A 26,469-nucleotide genomic window follows, 5' to 3' on the forward strand; every position below is an offset into this window, starting at 1 on the left:
TAACTTAATTTCGGGTTAAAAAAAATAAGGGTCATCTTATACACAGAAAAATACGGTATGTGGGGGGATGAGCTCTTAGGCAACTATTTACAAAAAGGCAGCAGTCTACTTGTCCTGATAACCATAAACCAGGCAAGGAAATCACAGAATTAATGAGTTGGGAGTCACCTACTAGTCCAACCTGCTATCAGTGCAGGATATGCAATCCAAGATTGCATTATTATTATTATTATTATTATACTTGTCCATATGACTGGGTTGCCGAAGCCTGACAGATGCCTGTTGAATCTCTGTTCAAATATTTTAAAACTTTCAGGAGAGGTAACCACCTCATGCAGCAGTTTCACTGTCAAGCAGCTCTTACCTTTAAGTTCCTTCTAATCTTTAGCCAAAATCTACTTCCCTGCAATTTCCACCTATTCTATTCTATTCCTATGCAAAAGCCTTTGACTGTGTCGACCACAGCAAACTATGGCAAGTTCTTAAAGAAATGGGAGTGCCTGATCACCTCCTCTGTCTCCTGAGAAATCTCTATGTGGGACAAGAAGCTACAGCTAGAACTGTATATGGAACAACCGATTGGTTCAAAATATGGCCTGAAGCTCAACATCCAAAAAACGAAGATCATGGCCACTGGGCCCATCACCTCCTGGCAAATAGAAGGGGAAGAAATGGAGGCAGTGAGAGATTTTACTTTCTTGGGCTCCATGATCACTGCAGATGGTGACAGCAGTCATGAAATTAAAAGACGCCTGCTTCTTGGGAGAAAAGCAATGACAAACCTAGACAGCATCTTAAAAAGCAGAGACATCACCTTGCCAACAAAGGTCCATATAGTTAAAGCTATGGTTTTCCCAGTAGTGATGTATGGAAGTGAGAGCTGGACCATAAAGAAGGCTGATCGCCGAATAATTGATGCTTTTGAATTATGGTGCTGGAGGAGACTCTTGAGAGTCCCATGGACTGCAAGAAGATCAAACCTATCCATTCCTAAGGAAATCAGCCCTGAGTGCTCACTGGAAGGACATATCCTGAAGCTGAGGCTCCAATACTTTGGCTACCTCATGAGAAGAGAAGACTCCCTGGAAAAGACCCTGATGTTGGGAAAGATGGGGGGCACAAGGAGAAGGGGACGACAGAGGATGAGATGGTTGGAAAGTGTTGTTGAAGCTGCCAGCATGAGTTTGACCAAACTGCGGGAGGCAGTGGAAGACAGGAGGGCCTGGCGTGCTCTGGTTCATGAGGTCACGAAGAGTCGGACACGACTAAACAATAATAACATTATATTCCTGTCCTTTGAAGCAACAGAAAACAAATATTTTCAATCTTCTGTTGTAACAGCCCTTGAGAGATTTGAGGACTGCTATCATGTTCCTCCTTAAATTTCTCGTCCATGCTAAACATGTCAGCTGTTTCTCATAGGACTTGGTTTCCAGCCCCCCACCCCCATCCTGATCACCCTTCTCTGGACCAGCTCCAGTTGGGTAAATGTCCTTAAATTGTGGCATCCAAAACTAGACACAGTACTCCAGAAGCAACCCGACTAGCATAAATGGAGTGCAACTATTATGATTTGGCCACAATCTGCCCATTAATGCAGTATAAGTTTTTCAAGTTACAGGTAGGTAGTCGTGTTGGTCTGCCATAGTCAAAACAAAATAAAAAAATTGCTTCCAGTAGCACCTTAGAGACCAACTAAGTTTATTGTTGGTATGAGGTTCCGTGTGCATGCACACTTCTTCAGATACCAAGTTTTTCAAGTCATGCTTTAGCTTATGATTAGCTAAGACACACACTGCCTTCATTTACATAATGCTAAATCAAGGTGTGATATGTTTAAACACAAGCTCTAGCATTCCTCTATTTGTCCACCCAAGAGCAACACAACCATGAACTTGGCTTAGCCAGATATCCAAATCAGTGTTTGTGGTTTGTTTCTCTCCAAACCACAATGTAAAGCCAAGGTTTGTTCTTGGGTTTCTGAGACTTGTGGGTATAGGGTGGTATAAAAATTTAATAAATCACCTTCCTTTCTTGTTATTACTCCAAAGACAGTATAGTACTTTCTTAGCATTTCTAAAAAGAATCAGGTCTTGGTAGGCTTATTGTACCCATTCTTTGTTATCTGGCCCACCACTTTCAATTATATACTGCTCTGAGATTTTCAGATGAAGGGTGGTATATTAATTTAATAAATCAATAATATATTGCTCTTTTTTAAGCCTTGACTTCTTGAGAGATCCTCCTCTCTTTTGAAATAGTTTGCACCCACATTTCCACCATTTCCCCGTTTTCTCTCTCATGGCATCCTCCTTACCATCATGAACAACTTTTTGGGAGGAAGTTGGGGAAATACATATGGGAGCAGTTACGTTTTGCACTAAACAAACGCGAGTAAATGTCTGCGCGCTCGCCTCCTATAGTTCTAAATGCCAGAAACCTGAATTCACAAGCGAAAGGAAGCTTGGCACTCTGAGGATCGGGTCGCACGGAGCGCGCTGGCTTCGCCTGAAGCCCCTCGGGGCCCGATGGAGGCGCCCCCTCACCTGAGGCGAGGCCCTGCAGCACCGAGAGCGCCACCACCAGCAGCGGCGCGCAGAGGAAGGTGCGAGGCGGCGGCGCGAGCCTCCTCCGCCGCAGGCGCCGCATTTCCCCCGCCGGAAAAGGCGCCTCCTGCTGCCGCTCGCGCTCTTTCCCCAGCCAGGGCGGGAGCGCAGCGAGGTCGTTAACCGCCCGCCTTCGACTCCCCTCGTCACAATGGCCGCCGCCCGACAAGAACCACCGCCTCGCGCCTCGGGGTTCTGCGCAGCCGCACAGCATCGGCGGGCTTTTCGCCTCGCGCCCCGCCCTCTTTCCCGCCCTTCTTTAGCGCCGTTGTTTTTTAGCGCCAAGACTTTAAGCGCGCTGGCGCGCTCGCCTTTGATTGGTCGGCTTGGCCTTTTTGACGCGGCCCTCGGAGGGGGCGGGGGAGGAAGGGGGCGGAGGCGCCTCAGAAGGTTCCGCTCTGGCCTCGGGCGGCGGCGCCCTAAGCAAAGGCCCCGCCGTCTTCCATGAAGGGCAGCCTATCAACTGAATGGAGGAGGAGGAGGATATGGGGGGGGGGGGAGCCCCTGGATCCAGCAAGTGATGGCCTGGGTGATGGGCCCTTAAGGGAAGAAAGGAAGAGGTTCTTTGCAGATACCCTCCCTCTACTGTTTATTGGACAAACAGGCCAGACCTTACGCCAAAGAATAAACGGACATAAATCAGACATCAGGAATCACAAGACAGAGAAACCAGTAGGAGAACACTTCAATCTCCCAGGACATTCTATACAAGATCTCAAAGTAGCTGTTTTACTACAAAGGAATCTCAGAAATAGACTGGAAAGAGAAGCTGCTGAATTGCAACTTATCACCAAACTTAAAACCATGGAGAGGCCTGGTCTGAACAAAGACCTTGGATTCTTATCTCATTATACATGACAAAGCCATTTTTCACCTTCTCACCCCTTGCTTTTTCCTGTAAGACCTATTGCAGTCGTTAAGAGTCGTCAACAGGCTCATCACAGCTATCTGCCAATCACCCATTCCCACCACCCTTCTGAGTAATACCCCTCCCCACCTTCTCACTATATAGAAGGGTCTGGAAACTTCTGTTTCAGTGTATCTGAAGAAGTGTGCATGCACACGAAAGCTCATACCAAGAACTAACTTAGTTGGTCTTTAAGGTGCTACTGGAAGGAATTTTTTTTGTTTTGACTATGGCAGACCAACACGGCTACCTATCTGTAACCTCCCTCTACTGTTAGTTAAAAAGGACAAGAAGAAGAGGAAAGGGCAGAGGAGAGTGAGGTGAACTAGAAGTGGGAAACCGTAGAGCAAGAAGTGAGGGAGCCACGACGGCTGCAGCTTTTGGGGTGTTAATGCTGTCAGCCCCTCCATCATAGACTCAGGTTGTATACAGTGGACACAAGTTGCGGATGCGATCCGTGTGGGAGGCACGTTCGCAACCCGCAGCTCCACGTCTGCGCACGCACAGGTTGCGATTCAGTTCTGATTTAGCACTTCTGCTCATGCACGAGCACTGAAACCCAAAAGTAACCTGTTCCGATACTTCCGTTTTTGGCGCGGTGCACAACCCGAAAACGCACAACCTGAATCGTCTGTAACCCGAGGTATGACTGTATAGGCATAAATAAGTCTTATGTCATAAAGACACCAGCGTGTCTGCTGTACAAAAGGAAACACAGACCCTGGATGAGTGCCTGGAACCTTGCACCTCTCAGAGATTTGGAGTGGCGTGCAACACAGGGGTTAGAAGTGGGGTCCGTGTTTTCTGGAGGAGGGCCTGTGAGCAAAGTGTGCCTGAATCAAGATGGACGGAGGAATAGCAACGCTCCTTGAGCAGCTTGAGACAATAGAGCAACGGCGGAACCAGTGGTTTGAGCAAATGACCCTGTGGCAGAACCAGCATTTTGGTACGAGTGTAGCAGCTGCAGGCAGAGTGTGTAAGAAGCCTTCTTGGAAAGAAGGAATTCATTAGCTTTTAAACAATCATCCTTGTAACCTTATTTTGCTAAGTGCCTGAGCTTAAAAGCCTGCCTGAAAGTTAAGCCCTCTGTCCTTCAAGACTTTCTCTTTCATCAAGATATGCCAGGGGCAACTGAGGGCTCACCCACACTTCCACTGGTCCTGTGTTCTCCACCACTTGTGCCTCCGCTTTCCCCCAGAAAACCCACTGTTTACTGTTGAAACACAGCAAACATCAACCGGGTTTCCTGCAGATGATGTTTGCTCCAATTCAGCAGTAAACAGCAGGTTTTCCCAGGGAAAAGGATGCAGTGAGCAGTAAACCTCTCAGACCAATGCCTAGAAAGCACAGGCAAACAGAGGTGTGGGCAAGCAGAAGCAGGGGACTTTGGACCCTTTGGATGATGCTGAGCTGCGTCAGCCGTCCACCTCAGCCTGTGTGGTCAGTGACTAGGGATGAGTTGCAGTCCCACAGTGGGGTGGGTAGGGGACAACAAAAGTTCCCCATGCCCAGATACTGCTCTAATAGTCGCTGCATTCACTCACCACCTAACAGTTCTGCGATCCAGAATCGGAAATGGAATATTGGTTTAGATACTGAACAATGCCGTAAAAACAACTTATCAGTCAAATGTTAATCGCCAGGATGTTATAAACAGATGTACCAGTCATCTGCTGTCATATTCTTTTTAAATTGCCTTGTCTATATGTTAATTAAATAAAATTTATTATCTTTTGTAAAAGAGAAGGTTCTGCTTGCAGGCTTCCATAGACATCTGGTTGGCCACTGAAAATAGGGTGCTGAACTAGGTGGGCCTTTGGCCTGATCCATTAGATCTCCTCTTATATTATTAAAAAGAGTATTCAGTGGTACCTCGGGTTACATACTTAATTCATTCCGGAGGTCTCTTCTTAATCTGAAACTGCTCTTAACCTGAAGCACCACATTAGCTAATGGGGCCTCCCGCTGCTGCCGCGCTTCTGTTCTCATCCTGAAGCAAAGTTCTTAACCCGAGGTATTATTTCTGGGTTAGTGGAGTATGTAACCTGAAGCGTCTGTAACCTGAAGCATATGTAACCCGAGGTACCACTGTACAATATATTTTTTTAAGCACACGGGGTTTTTTGAGGGGCGGTGCAAGTAATATTAATCTTTTAGCTTTTTTATTAAATCTGTTGTGGTTCGAGGACCCGACCACCGCGACATGAAAAGAAGACACAGGGACACGTGATATAAGGTTAATGGGCTAGAAAAGGCCACAACTTTATTGATTACAGCAATGAAAAGGTATTGGCTTAGGCATTGGATCGCGAAACAAGTGGGTTTATTCACCAGGGGTTCATCACCTGTTGATGCTAATCCAACTATAGGCTCACCCCTGCTGTCACCGAGGGTCGTGCCATGGCCTCCCGCCAAGCAGGCATCGGACAGAATACACGACCGTCAGATTCCTTTAACGAAATACCCCTAAACATTGAAGGCATAGGCGATGGCCACACCTAGCACTTCGACACACCACAGCACATTATTCCAATGCCTAACCGCCACCCGAGCCGAAAGGCTCGCCGCCAATACCCTCAAAGCTGTAACCAATCCCAGATGCATTTGCTGACACTAGCTAACCAACTGTCGTTCCCCAGATCCGATAGGTGGACACAGTCATTCCGGTATAAAGCTTGGTCGCCGATCCGGATACGGTCATGATAAATGACTCGGCCATACAAAAAGTGCACCCAACGGGCTATTGCACAATTTAAGAGTTCCCTGGATTTTTCAATGGCCATACAGTTCTGCACACTGCGTCACACAATTCTCTTCAGGAAGGAGGACCAGAACACCGTTGTTCCGGGACACAAGGCAGCCACCTCATCCAAATCTCTCTTTATGTGCCACGACAAGTCCACACTTCTTCTGCTAACAAGGTCATTTCCCCCTAATTGAAGGATAAGGATGTCAGGAGGGCCAGACGTGGCAACTCTCCCTCTCAGCAATGGCATAAGCAATGCCTCGTCTCGAAAACCAGGAAACTCGCACTCCAGATGGCTGCCAGGAGGGCCAAACGTGGCAACTCCCCCTCTCAGCAATGGCATAAGCAATGCCTCGTCTCGAAAACCAGGAAACTCGCACTCCAGATGGCTGCCAGGAGGGCCAAACGTGGCAACTCTCCCTCTCAGCAATGGCATAAGCAATGCCTCATCACGAAAACCAGGAAACTCGCAATGCCTCGTCTCGAAAACCAGGAAACTCGCACTCCAGATGGCTGCCAGGAGGGCCAAATGTGGCAACTCTCCCTCTCAGCAATGGCATAAGCAATGCCTCGTCACGAAAACCAGGAAACTCGCACTCCAGGTGGCTATCAGGAGGGCCAAACGTGGCAACTCTCCCTCTCAGCAATGGCATAAGCAATGCCTCATCTCGAAAACCAGGAAACTCGCACTCCAGGTGGCTGCCAGGAGGGCCAAACGTGGCAACTCCCCCTCTCAGCAATGGCATAAGCAATGCCTCGTCACAAAAACCAGGAAACTCGCACTCCAGGTGGCTATCAGGAGGGCCAAACGTGGCAACTCCCCCTCTCAGCAATGGCATAAGCAATGCCTCGTCTCGAAAACCAGGAAACTCGCAATGCCTCGTCTCGAAAACCAGGAAACTCGCACTCCAGATGGCTGCCAGGAGAGCCAAACGTGGCAACTCTCCCTCTCAGCAATGGCATAAGCAATGCCTCGTCACGAAAACCAGGAAACTCGCACTCCAGGTGGCTGCCAGGAGGGCCAAACGTGGCAACTCTCCCTCTCAGCAATGGCATAAGCAATGCCTCATCTCGAAAACCAGGAAACTCGCACTCCAGGTGGCTGTCAGGAGGGCCAAATGTGGCAACTCTCCCTCTCAGCAATGGCATAAGCAATGCCTCATCACAAAAACCAGGAAACTCGCACTCCAGGTGGCTATCAGGAGGGCCAAACGTGGCAACTCCCCCTCTCAGCAATGGCATAAGCAATGCCTCGTCTCGAAAACCAGGAAACTCGCACTCCAGGTAGCAATCCGAGGTTAGGGGTGAGGCCACAGCTAACTGACCGTACGTGGGCCAATGGACTATACCTTGGCCACAAATCCAGACACTTCTGTGAACGGCTGAAAATAAAGGAGAAGAAAAAGTAAAGAAAATTACGGATAAGTAGAGGTAAAGGAGCAGGGCAAATTCTAACGAATGTAGCCTTTATAAGCGTCGGATTCCACCGGCCCATTTCCTTAATCTTATCCACTGGCAGGCCCAAGCGTGCCGCTGTTGAGGCGGCGCCAATCCTAAATGAGTGTGCTGCATAATCCTGGGAAGATGAACCACAGGCATCAATAACTTTGCGGAGTGCCCTTGTGAATTGGTGTCTCAACAAAGGTGACCCATCCTCGTGAACCAGGACCGGGCAGTCTGAGGTAAAGGTACCATCTAGTGCCTTTGACCGGGCATGGGCCCCGCTGCGCTGAAGCTGTAAGTTTTACGAGGGAACCCCTACCTGCCTGGTCCATTTGGGATTGACGTATGCGCACAGTCATGCTAGCTTCGGTCAACTGCAGTTCCTCCCACTTGCGTTAACCTCGGCTACCACTTCACCAACCCTCAAGGCGCCAAAGAAGGCGATCGCATATGCTGCGGAAAAGAGGCGGGCCTCGAACTTGGCCCAGCAGATTGACCTAAGCTTTGTGCGTATCTGAGATAGCAGCCCGTAAGAAATTGGCTTACGGCTCTAGGGGGGTTGTAGCCTGCCCCAAACCTCAATAGCTCTGCGGATCAGGAAGTCACTGCACAGGTCAGAGGAAAACATGGCTCTAACAAAGAAGCTGATGGCACTTCCGGGTCGGCGCCATCGCCGAATGGCGGACTCCCTCCGAGCTCCGGAGGGAGTCGGCTGGGTAGGGGTCGGGTCCTGCCGTGCCGGCGACGCGGGGACCCTCAAGAACCATGGGCGGAGATGCCCATGGACTTGGTGACTCGGCGGGCACCGTTTGCACCCCCCGACCCGCGAAGTTACCATATTCCCTCTAGAGGGAGGCTGGGACATTGCAACAGTAGCAGCAAGTGGAAAAATACTATGAATTTGAGCAGGATCTGTTATCTCTTGGGAAAGCTGCAAAAACGAAGCATTATTTTGTCTACAGAGGTTTCTATACTAAAGGAGACAATGGATTTATCTATTGAAGAAAGGAAGGGACTTGACGCAAGTTATGTTCCTGAATAACAAAAGCCTCTGTGGAGAACAAGAAGTTTCTGAATTAGAAGGTTTCTGCAGCAGAACAGGAAAAAGCAACCTGAGGAATAAGAGCTGGACCAAATTTGAAGCCGGAGTATTTGGAACATCCAGACTTTAAAAGGACCAAGAAATAGAATTTAAGTTAGACTCTTAAACATAGAGGTCTGGATGGAAGAACAATGACTTTTTCTGAGAGTTTTTTCGAGATTGGACTTTCTGAAATTAAAAGCTATCAAAAGACGGCAAAGTGGAGTTGAGATATAGACGTGGATACACCAGGCTGGCAGTAGACAATGGATGAACTTTGGGGATTGGAACCGGGGAATGGGGGGGGGGGGAGATTTGGAATCCAAAGGCTGTAAAATTATATATTATTTCTTTCTTTTCTTTTTTCATGTTTGTTGTTTGAAAATAGGGGAATTCGTGGAAGGGAAATGGGGTCGATCTTAGGGAATTATATAAAATATAAGGAGAAATGGTTCATTAAGATAAATAAGATAAATTAATTTGGAATAAATGGGTTATTTAAAATTACAAATAAGGTTTTAAAATTTGGGGTAAGAATCTGTGGAATCAATTTAAGGGAAATGGAATACAAGAGGGGGAGGGGGGGAGTCCGGGAAAGATGCCACTGAAACCAAGTGTAAATCATATTTGTTTTTTCTTTCTTTCTTGCTATCTTTCCTTTTTATTCTGGAAAATTTTTAATAAATATTATTTAAAAAAATAACAAAGAAGCTGATGGCGACTACGTGTATCTTTAAAGATTTGGGGTCCCGTCCCAAATCGTCAAGATGGGAAAGGTATTGCAGAATGTAATCTGTGGTGGGTGGCACGCTAGGCAAAAGCCCCAATATCCCTGACCTGAAGCCCATGAGCTCCAGGTGCTAGCCACCGGAAGCGAGACATCTGAGAGCGAGACCCTTAGGGTAAGAAAGGTTGTGGATTAATCTAAACTCACCATGGGTCTTTTTGGGTACAATACCAAGGGGCGAGATATGCAGGTTTGGGATGGGGGGGTGTACGAATGGACCAGCCACCCTCCCTGCGGCCACTTCTTTAGCTATTTTCTTTTTCTGCAACCTCAAGCCTTTCCCTTACTGACATCTGGTTAGGGGAAATCCTTTGCAATTAAAGAGTCGGTTACTGGTATTCTGAAACCCTCCGACAAAACCCTTCCAACGAAAGGATGCTGCACTTCCATCTGGATAGCTAGACGAGGTTGCGGAGAGGAGGGAGCTGGATCAGTGAAAATGCTAGACCCGGAGGGTCCCTATCGTCTGTTCCCTGCTGCGGGGGCTCCTCTGGAGCTAGAATGATGGAACCCCCGACCTCCCCGAAAGGGCTGCTTCTCTTTGTAACACGCTGCAGCTGGGTGTACCCCTGCACACCTCTCGCATTCGTGCGGATACTTACCAGACTGCCTTGGCATGACCCCTTATTGAATTTCCAACACACCTTGCGCTTTGGCTCCCTTCTTAATTCCGGCTTACCCATGCGATGAGAATCTAATGGTTTCTTCTCAACATACGGGATGACCGCCACTGACCAGATGCCCTTTTCAAATTGATCCCAGCGTGCTAGCGGGATCCTGGAAGCCTTCCTTCAGAACTTTTATCATAGCTAACGGTGGCGGCCCCCCATAAGGCACATAGGCTGTTCTGACTCTTCTTCCGTGTTGCCCGTTTTCAACTTGCTCTTCTTACAAACGTGCGTCTTGGTGCGTCTTTTGCCTGACAGTTTGTCCCCCTCAGCTGTCTGAAGTTCCCCCTCCAGCTGCTGTTCCTCCTCACCGGCTGACAAGGTGCCCAATTCTGGAAGCTGGACCCAGGGCTGCTTATTTTGCGAAGGACTAGAAGAACTGGACACAACAGGGTTATTGACACAGGCCGGCGGCCTCCTCGCAGGCGACCCAATGCAGTTCTGAGGACCAGATGATGCCGAGTGAGCCCGAGACCTAGTTTGCACTGCTGCAGTTACTGTCCAAGAGCATATCAGGGGTAGCAGTGGAGGGCATGGGGTTAGGGGATTGATTGGAAAAAAGCTGCTCATAATCATCAATGAACGATCTAAATGCATTTAGGCAGTGTGAAATAGGTTATTATCCCGTCCATGTGGCACCCCCGATGAATTACGGCTATTGGCACCCATGCAGCCTGAGGTGTGAGCTGATTCCGTTGCAGAGCGCTTCCTCTTAGGCGCCATGGATAACATGCTAAAGCTACTGCCACAGACATGAGCTACCGCTTACAAGCAGTCGTACAGGGACATGTTATTGATTCTGGAACAAATATACTAATTAATGATTGTTTTACTTATAATAAACAATGATCCCCAAGCATTATCAGCCCCATGCTCTAACCAGTTGAGCTATCCAGGCTCTCTAGAATTGTGTGGGACCCCATGGGTCATTTAGTCCAACCCCTTGGAATGCAGGAATATGCAGTTTTCCATACAGGGATCGAACCTACAACCTTGGCATTATTGTCACCATGATCTAAGCAACTGAGGGTTCCGAAATATATGTCAATTATTTATTATTAATTTTATTTTTATTTTTATTAGTTTTATTTGTCTATTTATATATTTATCTTTAGATTTACTTAATTAATTAATCAATTTAATCTTGTTATGTGATGCCATTCCACTTATTCTCTTTATTTATTTTTATTATATATTATTATTAATATTCTTTATTTTAATGTTTTATTTTATTATTATTATTATTATTATCATCATCATCATTCTATTATTATTTATCTATTATTTATTTATTTATTGTTCTTATTATTTATTATTATTGTTATTTACTAGAATCTAATCCAATTATTTGTTCAATCAATTACCACTGTAAGTAGAATTAATTACTGATACTATCAATTGTCTACCGTAAGTGACGATGATATGAAATAATTATTCATCACTTGACTGTTCTGTTTGTATATGTCTATAAATTTATTTGACACCAAACAAATGGGTCAGGTGGATAGACCTGCCTCCTGAGGAGCAACTCACAAGCATGTAGTGATGAAACAATAGGAACAGCAGAGCAACGCAGCCCCCATAGTGCAATCAAATGGAATCAAAGAAAATCGCTCTCAGGGAAATGTCCTTTAACTAACACTTTGCAAAACAAAAGGTAATGCTGGAGGCCCAGCAGAAGGAAAATGCTGCCAAAAACAATGTTTCCCTGAGTTGATTATTAACGCTTGGCTATATAATGTTTCCTTGAGTTGATTATTAACGCTTGGCTACATAAATTCTTAACATCAGCTGAATTAACTACACTGTGCTAATTCCATGCAATAGTATGCTCAGAACGTACTTCCTTATTAATTTATGTATCTGTTAGTCAATATACAATTCAGGCACATGCACACAATCACTTATATAGAGCTGCTTCAGGTAAAACTCCTAGTGATTTAGAGGGATGGTACCATAGAACAATCAGAGAACAACAGACACAGGAACTGCTATCAAATGAAAATGTAGGAAAATACACTTAAGGAAATGGTCCTTCTACCAGCATTTCGGCAGAACAGTGAGCCTTTTAAATCAATCAGTAAATAAAATCTCATTCAATCCTCTGCAATGCAGGAATATGCACGGTGTCCCATACAGAATAAGCTATACGTCACTTAAATGCACCGCTTGTATTTATTTATATTTATTAAATCACAACCCAGCAAGAGTTCAAGCAGCAGCGCTCAGCTAGTTGTTAGCACCTGGCTCCAAGGAACAGACCCATACACAAAGAAACCTCAACTGCAGTCAGACAGAATTGGAAGATAATTGCCTACAATTAAATGTTGCCCCTTTTAAATGATAGGCAAATCTAGGTGCATAGCAACACCAAGTAATCAGGATTGAAAATAACTGCTTACTAGGAAATGCCCAGAAGCTGCAGCCAAATTAAGAGAAAAGGAAATCAACAAGATTCCAGGCCCACACCAATGGCCCTCTGAAAAGGAGGGGTGAGGTTGCTCTTAAGGGGAATATTTCACTACTGGGAAAATGTCTACCAAACAAAGGAAACTTTGCCAAACAAAGAAAAGTAAAATTTTGGCCACAAGGTCAGCTCCATGAGAGTGCTTAAACAGACAAAAGACTGCAAATGGTCAAACTGCTGGTTAGTTAAAGTGACAATGCAACTAGAGCTGCTGAACTGCCAGGTGCTTAAAGACAATGCCTAACAAACTGCTGGTCACTCAGAGAGCAATCAAGCCTGCAGGCAAGCAAGTTGAAAAACTTGTCTGGTAACTGTGATGACTCAGGCCAGAAGCAAAGGGAACTCTGAAAGGGTGGGGGTGCTGGGAGGGAGGAGGGGTGAAGGGAGGAGAAGAAAAGCCTGGGGGGGGAGTTGGGGGGGAGGAGGGGGTAAAATGAACATGCCGGGCAAGGAAAAGTTTAGAAGAATAGGAAAATAGCTGTCCTTTACAGCGAGCCAAAATGAAGTGGAAATATAAACCGCAACCTGTTTTGTCTTGTTTTGTTTTGTTTAAAAGCGGTTTTCTTTAGGGACCCTGTACTGGCAAGTGAAGCCAATGACAAGAACCAGGCAAAGGTACACCTTCAAAGGTTCTAAACATATAAATGTACAATGCTGAGGAATGGTTCCCTGGTCAGAAACCCTGAATTGTCCCCCCCAAGCCCTGCCTTATTTCTTCCCCCAAACGCCAAGCGAAAAGGGGGGGTGGCTTAGATAAAGTAAGAGGGGTGAGGTTTAAATGCACAGTCTATTCTAAGCCCCAGCATCATTTAAAATTTCAGAGGGGGCTCCCGATTTAAGTGGTACCAATGGATGGCAGGGTAAATCAAACCCACACTAAAAGAGTAATAAATCAACAAACGGCAGGCACAAACACACGCTGCCAGCACACACACACACAACTTAAAATTAGAGAGGAACAGTCAAGGGCAAGGGAGGGGGAAAAACGTACAAGCACCCTGGATAACAAATTAAAATGTAAGGCAAACCCAAAGGCAAACCCACTCAGTCACCCAGACCAGCCAGGCAATCAGACGGGCAAGGGCAATAGAAGGGAAAAAACATACATGCACACTGGCCAAAATTAAAATAAAACGCACAGCCACCAAGGCAGAGGCCAGGGAAGGAAAGTGAGGAGACAAGGGAGATAGTAAGATGGCATTCACACTCAGACCTCGCTGCTGGTGGAGTGACCATGTGCTGGGCAAAGGAACAAGCTGCAGCTTAAGAAAGGTAATTCGCACTTAAAAACACCCAAACAAATCCAGCACCAGGAGTGGGGGGAAATAAAAGGTTAAATGTAGGTTTTTACACAGAAAAGAGGACACAGCAAGACAGCAAGGCAAACTTGGGTGCGTAGGTTTTTTAAAAGCAGTAAAGCAATGAGCACATGCAAGCCTCCTAAATTTAAAAAGGCAAGCCAGGAACCAGACAGCCTCCACACACACAAACACACACCCCCCCGACTCCAAACCTCGTGGCTGAGCTCTTCCCTACGATGACTCCTGACTCGCACAGGACGACGAAGAGAAATGAGGCCGGGGAGAGGCTGACGCTGCAGCGTCAAGGCTGCTGGACACGCCCCCCCACGGCACCTGGTTGGACAGCTACCGGGGGGGGGGGCATGAGCGCCAGCCAGGTGAGCTGGAGGCAGGGGGCTACGCCCCCTGCTAGGGGCGGTGTTCAGGCTCCCGCCCACAACCACTCCCCTCTCTTTCAGGGAGGAGAGTCTTTATCAAACTTATCAGGTAAAGGATGTGTTTCACAGTAGATATGGGAGCAGTATAAAGGAATTTGGTCAGCTTTTTTTTTTAATTAAAAAAATTCATTTTAAAAGATTGTGTAGGAAAGTGGAATTGGAGAGGAACAGGTGGATCCAGCAACAGTACACTGTAGTACTGTGGAATGTTCTTGTTTACTCTTCTAATCAGGTCTGCCCTGTCCTCTACTGTACTGTAATCCTTTACCCACCTTTTTCCATTTCACACCCCAAGAGTCAGTCACAACATCCTGTGGTCATGGTGTGCTCAGTTATTCCTGGGCTCTTTTGGGGGGATGGAAGGGGGTTCTTCCTTTAGAATATTGTCCTCTAAAGCTTCTTTGGACTTCTGCAAACCTTGGCATTCCCTCCACATCCGCTGGTACCTTCCTCTTGTATGAGGATATTGTTGCTTTGGCAATGTAAGCATTGGCACTTGCATCTACAAGATGGACCTGCAATAAAATGTTGTTGTGTAGAGTGCTTCTGTTCAGGAGACTCTCTTCTCCCTAGTTTTCTGTCTACCCCACACACATTCAGCAGTCCATGCACACTGAACCAAAGTCTCATTGGGCTATTTTGAAGGGGTTCTGTTAGGATTTTTTCTAAAGTTTTTATTTTGTACTTCTGCAAATCTTGGGCTTCCCCAGCACCCGTGTGTGTTTGTGTGTGACCATTTTTTTTTACTACGTAAGGATAGGCACTTGAAAAAATGAGTCTATGAGTCTAGTATTAGCATACTAAATGTGGTGCTGGGTTAGAAAGAGGGAAAGCTTTGCAATTCATTTTTCATTTATCTCCACAGTAATCTTTTGAAAAGAGATAAACAAACATTCCCAAAGCACCAGAGGGCTCTAGTACACTTTCTTCGCTGACCTTATAAAAGGTGACCCCCAAGCATTACCACTCAGGAAGATGAGGAAGGCCAAACGATAATATTGTTACAAAAGTCCCTCTTGTTACAAGCCGGCCCCTCTCTCTGCCAAGTGGTGGCGAGAGCCCATGGGGTCTGTGTCCCTTTGGAGAACAGAAGACACGGCGGAGACTGTCTGGCTTTAAGAAATAGGGTTTATTCAGTCTGCATGGAGGGAGTCCAGATCTTATGGCATAGTCATGTCAAGAGGTAGCAGCGCAGGCTGCCTGCAGCCGGCCTCCCCCAAAGATGAATCTTTGCTCCTCTTTCCCCTTCTTCCCAGAAACCCCTTGTTCTCCATCAGAGCAGTTACCCTGGCAATCTCCCAGATCCCCAGTCTCTGTTCACACCTGGCGGAAGGAGTTCCCTTGTATTGTTCTTGTCCCTCAATTATTCCTTGATCACTGTAGCTCAGGAATTCCTTTGCAGCTTGTGTTCTCCCATCATATCACAAACAACCCAAACCGTAGCATTTATTAATTTCTAGGGCTTACCCTAAATCTATAACAATATATAAGGTGATTATTTTGAACTTTGATGTTTGACAATCTAAATCTTTAATACATTTTAAAACATTGCAGTAGGGAAGAAAAAAGCATATACCGTATTTTTTGCTCTATAAGACTCACTTTTTCTCTCCTAAAAAGTAAGAGGAAATGTGTGTGCGTCTTATGGAGCGAATGCAGGCTGCACAGCTATCACAGAGGCCAAAACAGCAAGAGGGATTGCTGCTTTCACTGTTCTGTTCTGGCTTCTGAGATTCAGAATATTTTTTTTCTTGTTTTCCTCCTCCAAAAACTATGTGCGTCTTGTGGTCTGGTGCATCTTATAGAGCAAAAAATACGGTAATTTGTCTCTTTGTTGTGTGAAGCAGAGAAAACGATTGTTTCATTCATAGATCAGAAAGATCACTGCATTTCTCCTGGATCCAGATCCCTATGAAATAACATCACTACAACTTCCATTGTGTGCTCATGTTCTACTGTCACTAAGCAACAAAGAGACTCTTCTCATTTTACAGCTCTGTTCCCTTCCGGGTTTCTATCTCCTTTTACTTTGGTTTTAAAGTAGTGTTTTCTTCCATAAGTTGGAAAGGTTTTAGGTTGTGTCTGTGTGCTGTTAGTTTCCGTGTGAGTTCCTGGACAGGATTAGAAAACAAAACTCTTAATATCTCTACCTGGAAACAATACAAAAATAATTATGACTTCTGGAGTCACTGCAAGGCAGTTCAGCCACTTCAATTCTCACAAGATGCATCAGAAGCAGCATGAAGGTCTCTTAAAGAGAATGTATATGCCTTTTGTGAGAGGACCTGAAGACAGACACTTTTTTACCAGTTTCCACGACAAATGCAGTAATGCTTTTCTCAAATCCAATCCATTCATTCGACCTGAAGATAAATCCTACCTTTTAGCTCCACATCGGGATGATCTGCCAATAATTAACCCTTGTTCAGGATTTGTGAGCCCAGGAGGCGCAGTTGAAGCTAACCAAATCATGTACAGCAAAAATAAGGAACCCCTGGGGAATGGTAAAGATGTGCAGCCTCCACCGTCGGCCCCCTTCCCACATACGACACACCAGCCTGCAAACAGAAGACTCTCGGTATTGGAAGAGATAAAGCAGGACCAGCAGTGGAACTCAAGAGCAGTGCCAGATATTTCTCTCCGGTCTAAACTTGGAGGTACATGGTGCTATCTTTTACTGTTCTCATTGTATTCACTATATTGTCTGATGAAAGGACGTAAGGTGCAGCTTTGGTACATAAATGATGTCCCTTAAAGTGCCAAAATGCATGCTATGCAGAGTTTTATTGAACTTTCCCCCTAGTGAATGAAAAAGTTGCAGTGCTGAAGGAGAACAGGTGAGGGGAATGGGTTGTTTAACCTTTTTCCTGCTGACCATGGTTCTACTTAAGTTCAGTTGGCAGGGGCAAAATCTGTTTCCTCCATGCAGTACTGGGCTTATCAAATGTAGGGGGCGGACTTAACCCTCCCTCAGACAGGGTTCTGGGTGCACCCTTTTGGTTTCTTCCATGCAGTATGAGTAAATGCTGTCATGCACTTCAAAGGGGGAAAGTGGAGTACTGCCTTTGAGGACACTGTTCTATTGAGAGCAAATGCACACATCCCTCTCCTGATCCTGAATAATCTATCCTCCACTGACAGAGACAACAAGTTGTTGCTGCAATATACAGGCACATTTCCCACTTCCCCCTCCATTGTGATAGACTGCTCCTGTTGCTGCAGTTTTTATTTCCTGTTTTGTTTTTATATTGTTTGATATTTTGTGGTTGTAAGCTACCTTGACTTATTTTATAAAGAAAGTAGGTAGAAATCTAAGATTTTAAAACAAATAAATTTAAATATTGATAGGTGGTTTGTTAGCTATAACATAAGAATATATAAGATGAGATATAGCTTGCCTGTCCAAACAACTCAGATCATGTAACTGTTTGCTAAAGTATACGTTGTGTTGTTCCAAAGGCTCACTAATCTAAAGCAGAAGAGAGCTGGTGGTTCATTTTTAATGTAAGAGGCTAAATTTAATTTCAAGTCCCACCTCTGCCGTGGATTCACTATGTGGCCTTGGGTAAATCACCGCACCCCGGCCTCGGGTCACATCCACACCACACACTGAAAGGACTGTCATTGCTTCCCCCAAAGGATCATGGGAACTAGTTTAAGGTTCCAACAAGGCTTAGCACCTGTTGCAAACTACAGTTCCCAGGATTCTTTGTGGGAAGCTGAAGGGAGGGTATAAGAGTTCTTTAAATGTGTGGTGTGGATGTAACCTATATCTGTGCGAGGGAAATAAAAAGGAACAATATGTACTTCATGGGAGAGTTTGAAGAACAAACACAGTAAAAACTGTAAAACATCAAATTTAAAATGTTATATAAATGATATTAAAAGGGGGAGCAGCAGTAAAGAAAATGGCACCCTATTGGGCCTGTTAAACATATAAGCAATTGGCTCTCTGGGTCACAACCTCCAGCCTCCTGTCTACTTCCTGACAGCAGCTCACTGTCTCTTTTGTCTCTAGATCCAGGGACGAAACTAGGCTTTATTTTAACCGGGCCAAAGACCCAGTTTGGCCCACCCACCCACTCACATTTGTGTACATACCCACCCACCCAGGCTGGGAGCCTCAATGGGGCTGCTCTGGAGGTTTCACCCACGGCAAAAAACCCAGCTCCCCCCCCCCCCCAGTTAAGGCACTGTCTAGCTCTTTAGATCCCAAACAAACTTCCTTCTTAACCCCTTTTTTCTTCAACCATGCACCCACTGCCCCAGTTCCTTGGATCTTTATTCCTTGATGGCTCTTCCCAAACTCTGCCCACCATGTCTTCCTTTGTGTGCCCCCCCCCCCGTTTCCTGTCATGCAGCCCCTCCTGACATGCGTCTCCGCAGCTCACGCACATTATTAAGTGCTCATTTTGTCAAGCCCTTTGTTTCTCCTCTGTCTGCCCTTCCTTCAGGTTCTTGCTTCTCAGTAGCTGCTCTGCCCCTTCCTTCAATTACTCTGCCTCGTTGTTACCTGGCTCTTAGGTTCCCCGGCATCTTGGGACCACTTTCTCACTGTGTCTGCTAGCCATTGATTTCACTCTCTCTTTTTGACCTATAGTGCTCCTTCAGGGTTTTCTGTGGTATTTTCTCAGCCAAACTCAAAATTCACTTCAACTCATTGAAGTGGACTGCGGCAACCATTCAGTTGTTGATATCATCCCTCATTAGAAAGTTTGTTTGCAAGCATTTCATGGTATAACATTAGTTTGGCAAATTACTGCCATAGACTGCATTGTTTCCACCACGGTAACCACCACAGTCATCATAAAATCATTTAAGTTAGTTAACGTAGCAATATAAGAGTTATTTAACTAAGTTGTAATCTTTAATACTGTAGTAGGCTGCATAGCACAAGAAATTCAACATTTTTTTCAGGATGGACAAGTCCAGTAAAAGTTATACCTGCTCCACCTAAAGTCAAAGGAAATTTTTCACCTCATACATTTGCATTTCATGTGGACCCAGACATTAAGGTATTTTTGTTTCCTGCTATTGATTTTGTTGTTTGTCTAAACCTGGAACATATTTTCAAATGAATACTAGTCCAACAGGCATCTTAACTCTAGGGGGCCGAGGTGTCTTCAGCCCCCTCACTATTTATTAGAAAGGGGCTGGGCCTCCTCAGTCTTGAGAGGGTGTGTTGCAGCTTCAGCAGCTGGCTCCTCCAGAGTGCTCAGCCTCCAGACGATGTGCGGTTGTCTGTGTGGGGCGTCATTCCCATGGGGCACGCGATGGGCCCCCTCAATCGTAAGGGGCAACCTGGCACCTCTGTAGTCCAAGGACCTGCAATGCAGGAATCTTTAGCCCAGCGTGGGGCTCAAATCCATGCTCCTGACATGACATTAAGAGTCTCATGCTCTATTGAATAAGCCACTCTGAACATTTTAGGCTGCTCTAAAGGTGCAGGAGTAGGAAAAGGGGTAGCAATCTTATGCTTGTGTGCTTGAGACATTACACAGCTTGGAAAACTATTCAATTAAAGGACTAATCCCTGCATTATCTTTTATGATTTCTCTTCATAATGGTTTCTTACAAAGTCAAGTGATCCGTCCTCTGAAGCCTTCAGAGATGAGAAAGCGCGGAAGTATATGTATACCTCAGTGGCTCAAAGGTGAGCTTCTGTTTCTGGTAAGGAAAGGATTATTTAAACAGTTGGTGTTCACCTCCAAACAGTTGGTGTTCACCTGGATGACAGGATGCTACGTAGGAGCTTTCGGCTGAACCCCTCCTTTAGGTCTCACTTTGTTTCTGTGATTGTAAGTTGTTTTAAACTGTTTTTAATATTACATTTCAATGATATAGCCTGCCCTGGAACATTACAGTCAAGTGAGGGTAAATAATAATAATACAAGTTGACATGCTTCTTTTCCAAAGATTAGCCATCAGGTAGGGGAGAGCTTGTGAAGGGTTTTTTTATTTTAAAAAAATACATGGAAGAACATTCAGTCATATGTATCCCCACTTGTAATCTGAAATGCTACAGCTGAGAAATTTAGGGAAATGCTTCTTCAGCTCCCACTTCCAAGCTCTCCCCTACCTGATATATCTCAATATCTCAATATATCTCAACTGAACTGAAGAAGGCATCCTGTCTCCCTTCCTTTCCCCCCAGTGTTGTGCCCCACTTTCCTCCCCCCTATTACTTTTCTTGCCACCACTGCCACATTGCCAACAAGAGCACTCATAGTTTCTCCAGTGCCTCAGTAATAAAGGACGGGATCTTTCCTCGGAGCCAACCATTCTGAATGGGGTGGGCAAAGGAAGGCTGTTTAGACTTAGAGGGGTGGAATAAAATAGCCTTTTCTGCTGCGGTAAACTCTGCCAGCACCTGCACCCTTCCTCAAAGCAACATAGGGAGAAGAGGAGAAAGGGGCAGCAGAAACCATTCCTTCCACAGGTGAACAGGTGACTGTGCCCACAGCAGGGAGAGATGGGGGCCAGGGGGCATGCCAGCTCACCCTTCCCCTTTGCCCACTGCTTGAGGCAGTTGTCTCATTCCACCTCGTGACTGGGCTGACCCTGCCTGCACATAAGAAATTGGAGGTCAGGGACAATAATTTTTGCCGAAATTTCTTCATGACATGCTAGTTTCCTATGTGGAAGGATTTGGGTTTTGCTTTTGAGTGCTGAGACCTGCAGTCTGGAGTGATGCAACCCAGACACAGGTTTACCACCTCAGTGAATATTAGGCCTAAAACAAAGATCTGTTGGGATATTTTAGAGCCATTCAGGTACACATGGCCATGTCACTGATCTGAAGGTATAAGATGATGGTTATTATTTATTAAATTTGTTAGACATAACATTCAAATGTCAGAATGAGAAAAACTTTGGAAAAATGATTTGGAATTTACAGCTTGTTCACTAATTAAATAAAATTATATGAAAACGATGTACAGGTGGTATCTAACACCAGTTAAATTAGCACAAATGTATAAATCAAGAGAATACAAATGTTGGAAATGTAAAGAGCTAGAAGGTATGTTTTATCATATGTGGTGGCAATGTAAAGTTATAAAAAAAATGGGAAATGATATATATATAACTGGAAAATGATATATATATAACTGGAAAAAAATGTTTAAAATAACCTTTGTTTAAAAGCCTGAAGCCTTTTTATTAGGAATTACAGGAAAGCAGATACCAATATATATATATATAAATCTTTTTATGTATGTGACTACAGCGGCACAAATATTGATAGCCCAATCATGGAAAGAGGAAAAGATCCACACAAAAAAAGACTGGCAAATTATGTTAATGGAATATGCAGAAATGGCTAAATTAACAGAGAAACTTAGAAATCAAGACAATAACATTTTGAAATGAATGGGAAATCTTTATTGCATATATATCAAAGCATTGTATACAAGTTGATACATTAGCAGGATTTTAAGAAACATTTGCATTATTATGATAAAAGATAGAACTGGAAACAAATAGATTAATAATATTACATAGACATGCATGAATTGACCATGAAACAATGGAACCATGGAAGGGGGTAGAGGGAAGTCAAGGGATTTGAGAAATCCCACATCTGGATGTTTTATTGAATGTATAAACAGCATTGTGAATTTTGTTAATGTTTGTTTTAAGTGATGTTTATTATAATGAAAATCAATAAAAATATTATTAAAAAATTGTTAGTCGCTTTATCTTGTTCAAGGTGACCCAAAGCCCCCTACAACCAAGTAGATATTCCATCATTCTGTGTGTTAACATTAAGGCAAATAGATACTTAAACACCCATGTAAATGAAACTTGTGTTCAATGAAAACACAACTCTGTATGCACCGAAAGTATAATATGCACTGAATGTCCCAATGCAATAGGTATTGCAAAATACTTATCAAAATATCAAAATAATATCCACACAAGGTATGTACAGTCACAAAGAACTTGAAAATATACATATGCAGGCATGCAAATTGCTATGCAATATCACTGAGTTCAATAGTTTGACTATGGCGTAAATCTAGATAAGACTGTACACGAGGGACTCCGGTTGACGAGACCTCCTGGGTATGGTCTTTGTTTCGTATGCCTTCAGTTGAGTTGAGATATATTGAGATATATTGATAAACATCAAGTCCGTGCTCATTTTTGGGTCAGCTTTTGATGCCTGGGCGCTCAGCTCCTAGTGTTCAATCAGCAAAGATGCATTTACACCCTCCAAGCTGCAGCCCATCCTAAATTATACTTTGGCTGTGAAGAGGCAGCGGAGGAGTCGCTCAGCATTTCATCCATGTGTGGCTTAGCTTGTGATGGAATGGGGACCTTTGTTACGAAGTAAAGTTAATAGTTTTGACTATTAGATGTAAAAAGCCAAGAACTCACATGCTTCTGTCCTGGCTCTCTCCGTGTATAATTTTATCATACATTATGGAGTATGCATATTATATTCTGTGCTTCATAATACAGCCAGATTCCCCCCCCCCCCATGAAATAAGCTCTTCCATCTTAGACACTTTTTCTGTGAACGTATAACATAACCAAATCCCCTCTGCCCCCCCCCCTTATATGCACAGTCAATGACTCTTATGGAACCAGCATTACAAAATCTGTCCACCTTTGGGGGGGGTGGAAATCTGTGTTATTTATTTCACTGTCTAGCCACAACCACTGCTGTAAAACCTCTTTCCCTTCTTTTTAATGAAGAGCAAATGAAGACATTCCCTGGGATAGAATGTTGCCCCCCAAAGTCAAGCCTCCAGATACGACATTAGAGCCAAGGGCTGATAGAGTCTCGCAGCGTTTTTCAATGAAGCAGTATGAACCAGAAGCAGAAACAAGCCAAGTCAGTGAACTTCATTTTAGCTTGTTTATGGGTTGTTGTTGCTTGTTGTTTAATTCATAGTCATAGATCAGTGGTAGAACACACACTTTTTATACAGGTGCCCCCCATGTTTAATTCCCTGGCTCTCCAGTTAAAAGGATCTCAAGTAGCAGAGCTGGGCAAGAACTCTACTGGAGACCCCCCAAGAGCTGCTGCTAGTCAGGAATGAACAGTATGAGGCTAGATGGATGCTCTGACTAAGTATCAGGTAAGTTCACATGTAATATAGGAGAGCAATAGTTCCAACCGTAGATGCTGAGCTGCTCTGCATTTCCCTCCTGCTTGATTGTGAGTTGATGGCTCTGTTTAAATGCTGTCTCTTATTATGTTTTTTGTAAGTATTTAGCTAAGTTGCCTTGGGGCTCATTTTTAGCGCTGAAAAGTGAGGAATGAATTAACCAGGCAAGAAATCGAGGACTGGGACAGGATTTTTCCATATGGAATTTTTTGTTTACTCCTTTATTTGTAACAAATTTAACAGAGAACTAAGAAAGGAAAGGAAAGTGTGTGTGTGTGTGTGTGTGTGTGTGTGTGAGAGAGAGAGAGAGAGAGAGAGAGAGAGAGAGAGAGAGAGAGAGAAGGGGAAGTGTGTGAGAGAAAAACCATAAGTTCACATTATAAATACAATAACCATCCGATCCATCCACATTAATTTAAAAACATAAATCCATATGTGCTGCCCAGACAGGTATCCACATGAAGTTGACATTCATCTGCTCTTAATAGCTGCTCTGTGGGGGAAGCCTTCATGTAGGACTTGGATGAGAGGAGCTATAGTCATTTAAGAAGCCTTTATGTCACAATTAAAGGCATCCTGTCCCATGGCCGATCAAACTACCTCAGTGCCAAAACAAGTTTTGTTCCATTCCTCTCCTCCATATTATTCCCACCATGCTGACTGGCTACAGCAAAGAGCTGCTATGGCATGGTAGAAGTGAAGGTAGGTGTCATAACCTCACCACTCTCCAGAAGCCATCTTGGTATATAAGCAAATATCTAAATGAACAAATAATAATCGTAAGAACTCGTGCCTGTCTTGTCTTTCTGTGACACTGAGTGAGCTTCTTGTGATACTTTCTACTCTTCCTGTGCAGAAATGTGTGCTGAAATTGTGACCCAGGCATGTCCCAGCATCCGCATCCCATGTACATAAACTTCCAGTTCTTCTTGTCTGCCTGAGAGAGAATAAGCAGCTACAATGTGCCAGACACTTTTCAGTACAGTACTGAAAATTCCTGGGGAGAATGTGATTATTCTTATGGTTACTGTGATTATTAGCAGTAACGGTGTTATTCACACAGGTGGTGATCCCAAAAACATTCTTCTTCCAGGTTGTTGGAAGCCTCTGGGACAGATTTCAGAGAAGGGCCTTCATGTCACCGGACAAGCCAATTAATTTGTGAGCTTCATTGATTTCTATAGTTTGAAAATGTTTGTAGATTTTTAAAAATTGTCTGTACTTTCTTTTATGGTTTCACATCAGGGGAATTTTAAAGTGACACGAAGCAAGATTTTTGCTGTACGCATATGTACAGTTGTTTTGGTGGCGCTGAATTTGGGCTGGGAGAGAGGGTGCAATTGAGCTAGACGGGTCTTTGCTATGACCAGAAGTGCTTTTCTGTGTTTGTAAGGCGGAGCAGGGTGGTGGCCGGCAGCTCTGTCAGGGGCTGGGTCCCTCTCTGTTAGCCCCTGACAGAGAGTGACCAGCTGAGGTGGGAATAACTTATACTGCAACATTTGCTGCCAGCGACCTTGAAGGCCAAACCATTTTAGGGGTTGTGTTTGGGGGTTTTTTAAAGGGGAATGCAGGGTACAAGGGCCTGATATGCTGGTTGCAGCAGAGGTACTTTCCACTCTGCCTGATTTTGCTATCCCCGTTACCCTTCCTCGCAAGGATCCATCTGCTCCCCAGCACCACCTGGGAAAGGAGAAAATTCTCTCCCAGTACTGCTTCTGCAAAAGGACAGTTCAGATAATACTTGCACATTTGGAGAATGCACGCACACACAGGATTGTGTGGACTAACTCCACCCCAACTGTCAACTTGCCTAGTACAGGAGATTGGTGAATCTTGCCCATTTCTGCCTCTCTCAGTTTCTCTTTTTTCCTAATCTTAAATTCAGTTCTCTACATTTCTGTAACAGTTTGTTTTTAGTTTCGGAAGGTGCAAATCAGGTTGATTCCCTTTATGTGCAAGCTGAATTAAATCCTTTGTCCCTACTCTAGGCAGCTTAAGTTCTCCCCGGGCAGCATGAGTTCCTTAAATGTCAGCCACAGCTATGACTCTTCTCATTGACTAAGAAGAAGGGTATTTCTTCTCAGAGTTCTGTGATGAGGAGGAGGGACAGACTGACAAACAAACACATGGGAGTCAAATTCTTTAGCACATACACTTAAGAGCGATTAACAATCGCAATGCCCACCCTAACCTATCCCAAACCCTGCAGGCAGGGGCAGCCTGTCCTGTTTCACCCTCTGAGGCGAAATGGCAAATTGCTGCCTCCTTCACTGCCGGCAAAGCTTCACCTACCAGGCTTCTGGCAAGATCTCACAAGAGTTCTGTAATTCATTGCAAGATTTCACCCCCAGCCACTGTCACTGCTTCTCCCAAAGTGTGCAATTCTGCCGCCTGAGGAGCTGCCTCAGTCTACCTCATGGGTGAGCTTGGCCCCGCCCACACACAACTTGGCAACAGCAAGTTTGTTGAGCAGATGAATAGTTGCAGTTGGCTGCTGCTATAGCCATGTGACAGTCTGTGTCCCTGGTCCTTCTGTCCCAGGTCTTTCAGGCCACCAGAGTTTGCTATCCTCCTTGTTCTCTCCTTTCTTCCTCAGATCTCTGTCTCCAGTTTCTTCAGTCTGCTTCTCTCCTTTGCCAACTGCCCTTCCTTAACTGACTCTCCCTCTTTCCTCATTACCTCATTGCCTTTGCAGAGCTGCATTCTAAGGAGCAAGCATCACAATGGAAGCTCTTCAAGGAGTAAAAAGACTTGCTCTCTCTCTCTCTCTCTCTCTCTCTCTCTCTCTCTCTCTCTCTCTCTGTGTGTGTGTGTGTGTGTGTGTGCATGCACACTTTAAATGAAGTCTGGTGATCCAGGGCAAGCTGGTGGTGCAAAAGGCACCCGGTGGCAAGGCTAGAATCTGTA

General features: G+C 44.8%; 2 protein-coding genes across 7 annotated transcripts in view; one reads left to right on the top strand and one right to left on the bottom strand.

The window, feature by feature from the left end:
- ZPBP (zona pellucida binding protein) overlaps positions 1–2,759 on the bottom strand; it is a 33,680-nt gene extending 30,921 nt beyond the window's left edge. For all 5 annotated transcript variants that reach the window (XR_013832469.1, XM_079949949.1, XM_079949947.1 and 2 more), the window contains exon 1: positions 2,547–2,759. Coding sequence is in view for 4 of the 5 variants with exons in the window: in XM_079949949.1 (XP_079806075.1) it covers positions 2,547–2,649 (103 nt within the window). In the remaining variant the exon portion in view is untranslated. The remainder of the gene's footprint in view (positions 1–2,546) is intronic.
- A 13,544-nt stretch (positions 2,760–16,303) lies between these two features.
- The window catches only part of SPMIP7 (sperm microtubule inner protein 7), a 30,200-nt gene continuing 20,034 nt past the window's right edge, over positions 16,304–26,469 (top strand). Inside the window, exons 1-5 of one of the 2 annotated variants that reach the window (XM_079949853.1) lie at positions 16,304–17,100; positions 19,361–19,458; positions 20,023–20,096; positions 23,147–23,285; positions 24,656–24,723. In XM_079949853.1, the coding sequence (XP_079805979.1) occupies positions 16,617–17,100; positions 19,361–19,458; positions 20,023–20,096; positions 23,147–23,285; positions 24,656–24,723 (863 nt within the window). In that variant the 5' untranslated portion in view covers positions 16,304–16,616. The remainder of the gene's footprint in view (positions 17,101–19,360; positions 19,459–20,022; positions 20,097–23,146; positions 23,286–24,655; positions 24,724–26,469) is intronic. The other variant, XM_079949852.1, reaches the window with a different exon arrangement.

The sequence above is a fragment of the Podarcis cretensis genome (genome assembly GCF_951804945.1).
Source record: "Podarcis cretensis genome assembly, chromosome: 13".
Taxonomy (NCBI): domain Eukaryota; kingdom Metazoa; phylum Chordata; class Lepidosauria; order Squamata; family Lacertidae; genus Podarcis; species Podarcis cretensis.